The sequence below is a fragment of the Berghia stephanieae genome, chromosome 11 (assembly GCF_034508935.2).
Source record: "Berghia stephanieae isolate SIO BIC M18660-M18661 chromosome 11, UCSD_Bste_1.3, whole genome shotgun sequence".
Lineage (NCBI taxonomy): Eukaryota > Metazoa > Mollusca > Gastropoda > Nudibranchia > Aeolidiidae > Berghia > Berghia stephanieae.
Window position 1 is genome coordinate 26,963,712 of NC_088370.1, and position 11,143 is coordinate 26,974,854.

The 11,143-nt window shown below is 37.2% G+C and overlaps 1 protein-coding gene across 5 annotated transcripts in view; it reads left to right on the forward strand.

Annotated features, from left to right (window-relative positions):
• Positions 1-355: 355 nt before the first annotated feature.
• The window catches only part of LOC144957267 (sialin-like), a 57,721-nt gene continuing 46,933 nt past the window's right edge, over positions 356-11,143 (forward strand). Inside the window, exons 1-5 of one of the 5 annotated variants that reach the window (XM_078888358.1) lie at positions 356-384; positions 5,511-5,812; positions 7,147-7,340; positions 8,237-8,470; positions 9,678-9,765. In XM_078888358.1, coding sequence (XP_078744484.1) covers positions 5,752-5,812; positions 7,147-7,340; positions 8,237-8,470; positions 9,678-9,765 — 577 coding nt within the window. In that variant the 5' untranslated portion in view covers positions 356-384; positions 5,511-5,751. The other 4 variants (XM_078888357.1, XM_078888360.1, XM_078888356.1 and 1 more) reach the window with 4 other exon arrangements.

Genomic DNA, 11,143 nt, shown 5'->3' on the forward strand with positions numbered 1-11,143 from the left:
AGTAAGAAATTCCTGTTTTGTGGGAGTGTGTCAGAGAGATTGATATAATGTTGACTTCCTCTAGAAAAACACGAATTAAAAATTTTGGCCAGAAAACTCGTCCTTAAATATCGCTCCAATAAAATGACCCTCATCTTGTCAAAAACTCCCAAACCTGGGACCTGCGCACGCAGGTCCCAGGTTTGAGAGTTTTTGACAAGATGAGGGTCATTTTATTCGAGCGATATTTAAGGACGAGTTTTCTGGCCAAAATTTTAAATACGTGTTTTTTCGGATTACAGCAGAATGATAATAAAATTATAGCCCGTAGCAATATATATGTATTTGAATATTATATGTGTGTATGTATTTATATATTATGTGTTCATATCAAAACTCGAGAAAGTGCATTCCTCTTAATATTATCATTACTTAATTTATCATTTCAACATTCTTTTTTCAATATCCGTGTTTTGAAATAATTAATACCTGGAATAATCTCGTACCTATTATTATTATTATTATTATTATTATTATTATTATTATTATTATTATTATTATTATTATTGTTATTATTATTATTATTATTATTATTATTATTATTATTATCATTATTATTATTATTATTATTATTATTATTATTATTATTATTATTATTATTATTATTATTATTATTATTATTATTATTATTATTATTATTATTATTATTATTATTATTATTAATATTATTATTATTATTATTATTATTATTATTATTATTATTATTATTATTATTATTATTATTATGATATTATTTCGACAACGTTGATAATGGAATGACATGATGTTGGTGTTAATATTATTGGATAAAAGTGATTCTAAACTGCTAGAAACTGTGGACTATAAATAAAAAAGTAAAGAACCAAATGAAATGAATGGATAGATAGTTCGAAGATGACGTCACTCAGGTCTTTGTTGATGTTTTTTGCCATCCGCGTTTGTGAGTAATGCTCACTGAACTGTATTATCCTGACTATAAACGTTCATGGATAAATACAGTTTTGTGTGTTGGTCCGTTATACTTCCGGATGGCAATGTTATGAACTTCTTAGCCAAGCGCATACTATCTATAGATAGTATGCACTTGGCTAAGAAGTTCACAACATTGCCATCCTGAAGTATATTGGACCAACACACAAAACTATGTGTAACCGTGATCGTCAGGTTAATATAGTTTAGTGAGAATTACTCATAAACTTGGATGGCAAAAACCAATAACAAAGACATGAGTGACGTCAGCTTCATTCTATCTATAAATAGAATGAAGATGGCGTCATTTTGGCCTTTGTCATCCACGTTTATGAGTAATTCTCACTAGTATTAACCAGACTATAGATAGTATGCCGATGACGTCACTCAGGCCTTTGTTATTGTTTTTGCCATCCGCGTTTGTGAGTTGTTCTCACTAAACTGTATTAACCAGACTATAAAAGTTCATGGTTACACAGAGTTTGTATGTTGGTCCATTATACTTCCGGATGGCAATGTTGTGAACTCCTTGGCCAAGCGCATTCTATCTATACACGTTCAATTATGTTACACATAGTTTTGTATGTTAGTCCGTTATACTTCCGGATGGCAGTGTTGTGAGATTCTTAGCCAAGCGCACACTATCTATAGACAGAATGAAGTTGACGTCACTCATGTCTTTGTTATTGTTTTTTTGCCATCCGCGTTTATGAGTAATTCTCACTGATCTGTATTAATCAGACTATAAACGTTCAAGGTTACACATAGTTTTGTGTGTTAGTCCGTTATATATACTTCCGGATGGCAATGCTGTGAGCTTCTTAGCCAAGCGCATACTATCTATATTATGACAGTTTAAAAGAAAAGAAAAAAAGAACAAAAATACCAAACTCGGGCCATGACGAGTTAAACATTTTTCTTCCGTCTGTCTGTTTGACTTGATTTTAAGTGATGTTTTTATGTTGTTTTTTTTTTTTTTTTGTTTGTTTGTTTATTTTTGTGATTGGCTTAAAAAGGGTTTTAATCCCGAAATATTCCGTGCTTGGTGTTTTGTCTTTCTTTCTTTTTTTTCTAATTTTTTTTTTTTTTGGAAGTTGTTATATATTCATTTTTGTTAATGAATATTATTATTGTTTGATGGTGTTTTTTTTTTTATGGTTCAATCAATTAATTTGAATTCTTTAACTCTTTTGTGAACTATCGTCTCGAAATTTTATTATGTCAGATTAAATAAATAACAATGTGAAATTGAATGTAAGCTTCAATTTAATATACGAAAATAGATACGATGGACGTTTCGGGTTTCCCCTTTATCAACAAAACAGGATGAATGAAACTGAAACACTACAGACGAATGAGATAATGTGTGTAGTGGCGTTGTTAAGATGAATAAGATGTTTTTGTTTGACTTTTACACATTCTGATCACATGACATATGAAACGGTATAGCCAGCATGAAGAATAAAAAGTACCAATTTTCTTTGTTTAGAACCAAGCTGCTCGCCGTTGCTGGGCGACGTGACATCAGACTATTGAATCCAATTGGCACCTTAATTTACTTTACAACATACAAATCTGCCCATATTAGGCTAATAATTGACCCTTCAAATTCTTTAATATATTTTGTGCTCTGGCAACAAAACTTTTTTAAACAGATTTTATTGAATTAAAGGTCTTTATAAATAGAACGAAGTTGACGTCTCTCAAGCCTTTGTTATTATATTTTGCCATCCGCGTTTGTGAGTGATTCTCACTAGACTGTATTAACCAGACAATAAAAGTTCAAGATTACACATAGTTCTGTGTTTTGGTCTGTTTACTTCCGGATGGCAATGTTGTGAACTTCTTAGCAAAGCGCATACAATCTATAAAGCTATGAGATTTTTTTTTTGTTTGTTTGTTGCTTTAGGTCTCTTCCAACACAATTGAGGTTATATGAGAGACCGCTGAAACAAAAAAACAAGCAATCTAACACTAACAAAAATAGTACAAATGTAAATCAAAATCATAACCTAAAGATATAAGCTAAATTATAAATAACCAAGAACAAACAGGCAGAAGATTTACAGAAAAAAAAAATATCCCCTGTCTAAAATACAATCACAAACCAAAGAAGCAGGATAGGCTAGTAAAGAGAAGAAGAAACGACATCACTATCGGATCGTACACCCATGCGAACATCATAGGTATACGATTCAAGGGTGATGCTCCCATCCAACCACCCGCTAAAGCTATGAGATTAACCCTCTCCTTAACAGCCATTCTCAAGATTTTCCCCCAAATTTCACACCCAACTACCACAAAATAGATTTTTTATCACTCAAACACAATAGCAGTAAAATTCTTGCCATACATAATTTCTTTATCAAAACATGCTCTACAACACACACACTGTTCATTTTCTTTAAATTTTATGATGTGCAAAAGAAATGTGAATAAGAAAAATTTTGGTAATATCGTAACGAATGTGACGATTTTCCTATAAGGAGAGGGTTAAAGCGTGGCCTTCGTAAAGTTATGGCCTGACACTGACCAAAAAATGACTCTGAGTTTTGAGCACTTTTAGTGGATATTGCGCTATCTATATTAAAGCTCCATTTTTTTGTGTGTGTGTGTCAAACTTCGGCAGAAATTAGTCGGCCAAAGTAAGGAAATGACATAAATCACTTATATCTAATATAAGTGTGTAAGCGGTGTGTGCTTGTGTGTTCTATGTCTGGATTCACTCCAAAGTGCTGTCAATGCAATTTTCATAGTGAAAAACATGGGGGTATATCATGGGGTGATTACAGTTATTATGCTGACACGATTCAGAGATAAAAGCTTTTGAGAAAAACAAAAACAAAACAAAACAAGACAAAAACAAAAACAAAGCACGACACAATACATATAATTACATTTCACACACGCATAATCATACACACACACACATACACACACAAACACACACACACAGGCACACACTCACACATACACACACAATCATTCAAATGTAAACACAACATGTTGTTTACATAAATTGGACTTCGTTTCTTGAAAGATATAGATAATACTTTTGTATTTATACTTTTCGTTTAGCCAAATTACCCATAACAACACACCTGTGGAATATAGATAGTATGCAGATGACGTCACTCAGGCCTTTGTTATTGTTTTTTGCCATCCACGTTTATGAGTACTTCTCACTAAAATGTATTGACCAGACTATAAAAGTTCGTGGTTACACATAGTTTTGTGTGTTGGTCCGTTGCACTTCCGGATGGCAATGTTTTGAGCTTCTTAGCCAAGCGCATACTATCTATAACGTACCCACACACAAACCTATGTTATAACCTTAAACGTTTATAGTTAGTATGCGCTTGGCTCAGAAGCTCACAACATTGCCATCCGGAAGTATAACGGACCAACACACAAAACGCTGTGTAACCATGAACTTTTATAGTCTGGATAATACCGTTAAGTGAGAATTACTCATAAACGTGGATGGCAAAAAACAATAACAAAAACCTGAGTGACGTCAACTTCATTCCATCTCTAACCTGAACCGTTTATAGTTAGTATGCGCTTTGCTCAGAAGCTCACAACATTGCCATCCGGAAGTATAACGGACCAACACACAAAACTATGTGTAACCATGAACTTTTATACAGTTTGGTGAGAACTACTCATAATCGTCGATGGCCAAAAAAACAAAAAAACAAAAAACAATATTAAAGACCCGAGTGACGTCAACTTCATTCTATCTATAGTCTGATTGATACAATTTAGTGAGAACTACTGGCTAAAACTGTATAATCCAGACTATCAACGTTCAGGGTTACACATAGAGATGAAGTGAATAGATAGAATGCGCTTGGCCAAGGAGTTCACAACATTGCCATCCGGAAGTATAACGGACCAACACGCAAACTCTGTGTAACCATGAACTTTTATAGTCTGGTTAATACAGTTAGTGAGAACAACTCACAAACGCGGATGGCAAAAACAATAACAAGTGACGTCATCTTCGAACTATCTATAGAAAAGTGCCAGAAGACAATAGAGAATAAAAAAAATTTTCGGCAGTTGATTACGAGATCCCTCTCTCACCGACTACTGGAGGTAGCGGGTACACACACACACAACCACAGCGAAGTTAAGCTTAATAGCCAATATTCTCAACACAAACATATAACATAGAAACAATTAGGACCGGCCAGGCGGAGTTGTCGTACCAATAACACTACCTCCAGTAGTCGTTGAGAGAGGGATCTAGTAATGAATGACCTGAGTTTGATACGAATTTTTTTGGGTTCGTGGATAGCTCATACGGTAGAGTCACGCTCTCACCGGCCAGGCGGAGTTGTCGTACCAATAAGGTCGCGGGTTCAAACCCCTTCAACCGCCGGGAATTTTTTTAATTCTCTATTGTCTTCTGGCACTTTTCTATTCACTTCATCTCTTGTTGTTACCGACATAAGTCCCTGCTCCACTCACTTTTCAGGGTTACACATAGTTTTGTCTGTTGTTCTGTTATATTTCAGGATGGCAATGTTATGAGTTTCTAAACCAAACGCACAGCACCTCTAAATCAAAAACTCAAAAAGCCCAAACAGGAATGTGTGACGACTACTGGGTTCTACCAAGTGGAGGAATTCCTCTCGACGATTACAATTCACAGTAATCGATACCATTACTACTACCACTACTTATTGACTGATTTAGTTACGATACTCCAAAGGGAGTCCGATTCTTTGGACGTATCCGCTTTGGATTGACACAAACATGGACGGTGCCTATTCCTCTTTCACGTCACAGGAAACACGTCACCTTATCGAAAAACCTCGTAAGTTTTGTTTGTTTGTTTGTTGTTTTTTTTATTTTTGTCTGTTGGTTTTTAATCCCAATTTCATATCGGCTAAATTAAGTGATCCAGGTGCTGAATAGTTGTAATTAAAGCCTGAATTGTTGTGATATTGTCATAGCTGTGCGCCAAATTCATGATGATGATGATGATGATGATGATGATGATGACCATTATCATCATCATCATCATCATCATCATTATCATCATCATCATCATCATCATCATCATCACCATCATCATCATCATCATCATCATCATCATCATTATCATCACCATCATCATCATCATTATCATCATCATCATTATCATCATCATCATCATCATCATACATATTCCTTCTTATTGTTTGTCCTCTGTTTCTCTCTCTCTCTCTCTCTCTCTCTCTCTCTCTCTCTCTCTCTCTCTTTCTCTTTCTCTCTCTCTCTCGCTCTCTCTCTCTCTCTCTCTCTCTCTCTCTGTGTATCACTATCTTCCTTCTTTTTTCCTCCTCCTCCTTCTCCTTCCCCCTTCTTCTTCTTCTTCTTCTTCTTCTTCTTCTTCTTCTTCTTCTTCTTCTTCTTCTTCTTCTTCTTCTTCTAGACTTACGAAATCATGTTCAGTAATATTAACAGTTTGCTTTTATTGTTGCTGGGGGTCCCGATAGCTCAGATGGTAGAGCATTCGCTTCACACGCAAAGGGACCGAGATCCATCCCGGGTGCAGTCGTGGTTTATTTTCTAACCCTCCCCCCCCCCTCCCCTGTACACCCAGCAGTGATTGGATAGCTCGGTCTGTTAGATCTGGCGGAAAGTACTTTGCGATAGACTAGCATCCTATCCAAAGGATAGCAAGCAATTCATGCTATAGAAACTGGGATTAACTCCGGTTCCATGGGCCTAATGGCTCTGAAGGACCACTGTGTTTTTATTGCTGTTTATAAAAAACATTTTCTTAGCGACGGAGTCACAGGACAAGTGGGCTAAATGTGGTCTTGTGGTATGACACTCGCTTTCGGATCGGATGGTCCTGGGTTCGAGCCTTGCTCGAGAGTGGAGATGCGGCATTCATTATGGCAACCATGCAAACTGCGGGATAAGCTGAAAGAAAAAGGTCTCTGTTGGTAAAAGTTGTAAAGTGTTGCTTAACATTGTTAAACTTGTTAGGGACCTCTTGTAGAGCACTTTAGGGCACTTTTAGTGGATTTTGCGCTATATCAATAAAGCATAAGATCAAGTAACATCTCGTTCTCTCTATATACAGAATGGAGAATTGAACTTGGACATCAGAACCCACATGAAGACTGATTTTATTCTCATATTTATACTTATCTCAAGGCAAGGAATGCATCACAGCACGGCGAGTCCTCGTCATTCTGGCATTCTGTGGTTTCTTCAACACCTATGCCCTGCAAGTAACAGTGGATGCCGGGATGAGCCGAATGATCAACTGGACAGCAGAGAATGACCTCGACAACTCGCCCGACCAGTGTTCGAATCCAGCCCGAGGGAACGTTTCCAATGAATTTCACGTAAGTTTGAAATCTATGATAATACGGAAGAAAAGTGTGATGTCCAAAACAAAAAAACAAAACAACACAAACTGGTTCCAATTTCATTGGAAGTGTAAAACCACTCTTCCAAAGGACTGGATACATACCTTGTGTAATTCATCTACTGGTGTCAAAGTGATGGCATCTTATTTTCTAGTCTAAATAATATATTATGCTCATTGTGCGGCTATGTGGTCTAGTGGTATGACACTCGCTTTCGAATCGGAAGGTCCTGGGTTCGAGCGTCGCGCTCGGCGCATAGTTGAGTCCTTGGAAAAGGCTCTTTACTCACATTCGCCGTACTCTGGTGTAAAATGAGTACCTGGTCGTTAACAGCCTTGTCTTTGTCCGAAAAATTGTAATATCGCCTAACAGGCCCATCCTACATGTTAAATGTTGCTGTTGACCAGGGACCCCTTGTAAAGCGCTTTGAGCACATTTACTGAATATTGCCCTATATAAAGCTCAAATTTGTTTAATTTTTTAAAATGCTCATTAAAAATAGCCCTTCCTTGCTCTTTGACGTAACATAATCCTTAGAATCCGCCGATACATCCTGCCATCGACATATTTATGCCACTTTTATGTAACCTATTCATAATTAGTATTCCGAAGGACTGGTTATATACACACTTCCAGAGATTTAGGAACCAAAAGAGTAGAAGGTTTGATATCACGACTAACTGGTCGTGAACAGAATTGTCTCTGTAGGAAAAAGATTGTAATTCCACCTAATAGGCGTCATGTCTCGTCAGACATGTTAAGTGTTGCTGATTGTTAGAGATCCCTTGTAGAACACTTTGAGCACTTTTAGTGGATGTTGCTCTATATCAATATAGCATAAGATCAAGTAGTTTCTCTTTCTCCCTATACAGAAAGGAGAATTGAACTGGGACACCAGAACCCAGGAGTTTGTCTCCGGGTCGTTTTTCTACGGATCCGTTGTGACTCAGGTGCCCGGTGGATGGTTGGCGTCCCGCGTTGGAGGGAAGAAGCTGTTTGGATGGGCTGTCTTCATCACAGCTGCCTTGAATCTTCTGACTCCAGTGGTCGCCAAATTTCACTTGTATCTCTTCATCGCTGTCAGAGTGCTGGAGGGTCTGTTTGAGGTAAGTGTTGTTTGATGCTCTTGTCATATCGTCGGTTTTCTTTGTTAAGAACCAAGCTGCTCGTTGCTGGGCGGACGTGACATCAAACTATTGAATCCAGTTATACCAATAACACACTAAATAATACATAATAATATACTATCAATTATTGACACAACAAATCTAATAGAAAGACACAAGTAAACAAAACGTGTCCTGCAAGTTGTTATGGGAATGAGATTAGCGGAAGAGTAGCGTCCCTTGATTGGACGTCACCGGCGAAGTTATTAGAAATAGAACGTCAATATGATTTTGCGCATGCGTCTCTCGTCCTCGCTTCCGGTGAAAGTGGCATGATACACTTCACCGAAAGCGAGGACGAGAGAGACGCATGCGCAAAACCATGTTGACGTTCTCTCTGTAAGGTGACGTCCAATCAAGGGACGCTACTCTTCCGCTAATTTCATTCCCTATATGCAAGCGAGGGTTCACAGCGTAAAAGGCGTACCTTTGTGAAGAATATGGGTATTGAAATTGTCCCAACTATCGAGAGCCTCTGTGGTGTAATGGTGATTTCACGTAGGTACTATCGTTAGTGATATTTATTTGATCACTTTAACGATATATAAAATATAATGTATGGTCCACATTCCTGTATGCCTTTGAAACACGGACCATAACTAACGAAGGAGGTAGAAAGAAAAATTGATGCTTTTGAGATGTGGGTATACCGAAGAATTCTGAGAGTACCATGGACCAGAAAGAAATCAAACATTCTGGTTCTTATTGATGCAGGCCAAAGATTCAGAAAACTGTTGGCAGAAGTTAAAATAAGAAAACTGAACTATTATGGACACGTTTGGAGACACAATACCAGGGTACCGTCGAGATTTTTTTTTCTGACCCCGACTCCCTGTTCACCCAGTATTATTTGGGTGGTTGGATCTGTTAGATCTGGTGGAAAGTACTTTGCAATAGACTACCGTCCCGTCCAAAGGGTAACAAGCAATTTCGATTGTCCGTTTCAAGCTATAGAAATCGGGATAGAGTTCGGCTCCATGATCTAATGGCTCTGAGGGACTACTTCTGAGAGTAACTTGGATCGATCGAGTTGATATGAAATAAATTTTGGTGTGTGTGTGTGTGGGGGGGGGGGGGTTCAAAATTGCCAGTTTATGTCACCAAAATGCTAATCTTTGACCTTTTCTATACCCTCCCCTCTCCATAGGGTATGATTTACCCAGCGGCTCATTCCTTATGGGGGTTTTGGGCCCCGAAAGGGGAGAGAAGCAGATTGACAACTATCTCTTACGCTGGTAAGTTACTTGTGCTGTCTGAGAGTCCAATTCGCTCTTCTCCCAATGCTTCTACCTCCTTTCCGCCCCCCCCCCCCCTTCTTATCACTTCCCTCCTCATCCTGTTCTGCTTCAACCTCTTTCTCCTCCTCCTTCTCCTCCTCCTCCTCCTCCTCCTCCTCCTCCTCCTCCCCCTCTTCCCCCATTCTTCTTCTTCTCTTCTTTCTCTTCCTCGTCTTCTTTTTAAAATATAATTTCTTCTGCTTCTTCTTCTTCTTCTTCTTCTTCTTCTTCTTCTTCTTCTTCTTCTTCTTCTTCTTCTTCTTCTTCTTCTTCTTCTCTTCTTCTTCTTCTTCTTCTTCTTCTTCTTCTTCTTCTTCTTCTTCTTCTTCTTCTTCTTCTTCTTCTTCTTCTTCTTCTTCTTCTTCTTCTTCTTCTTCTTCTTCTTCTTCTTCTTCTTCTTCTTCTTCTTCTTTTTTCTTCTTCTCTTTCTCTTCTTCTTCTTCTTCTTCTTCTTCTTCTCTTTTCTTCTTCTTCTTCTTCTTCTTCTTTCTTCTTCTTCTTCTCTTCTTCTTCTTCTTCTTTCTTCTCTTCTTTTTTCTTCTTCTTCTTCTTCTTCTTCTTCTTCTTCTTTTCTTCTTCTTCTTCTTCTTCTTCTTCTTCTTCTTCTTCTTCTTCTTCTTCTTCTTCTTCTTCTTCTTCTTCTTCTTCTTCTTCTTCTCTCTTCTCTCTTCCTTTCCTTCTTTTATTTTTATATCTTATCTTTTTTCTTCTTTCTTCTTCTTCTTCTTCTTCTTCCTTCTTCTTTCTTCTTCTTCTTCTTCTTCTTCTTCTTCTTCTTCTTCTTCTTCTTCTTCTTCTTCTTCTTCTTCGCTTCTTTTTTTATAATTTCTTCTTCTTCTTCTTCTTCTTCTTCTTCTTCTTCTTCTTCTTCTTCTTCTTCTTCTTCTTCTTCTTCTTCTTCTTCTTCTTCTTCTTCTTCTTCTTCTTCTTCTTCTTCTTCTTCTTCTCCTCCTACTCCTCCTCCCAAAAACCCCTTCTCCTTCACCTGGTCAAGAAAATTTGTTATAAGATATTGGGCTTTATGTGGTATAAGTCCTTAATGGCTTTTTTATTTAACAAACCTATTCATTCGTTTCAAAGCAGAGGATTATCTGATCCCATTTCATATAAAGGGCCAATTTTTATTTTTGGGCATTTGAGTAAATATTGCAACACTTTCTTATGAAGGTCGGAAATCATTCTAATTAACAGGCGTAAGTTCCGATTAACAACTATAGATTATACTGACAGGATAGAAAAAGGAAACTCGAATACAGACAAGATCGTTTTAATCCAGTGAATGTTCCTATTAAACGGTGTTTATATTACCGGTTCCATAGTTTTGCAAGACAGAAAA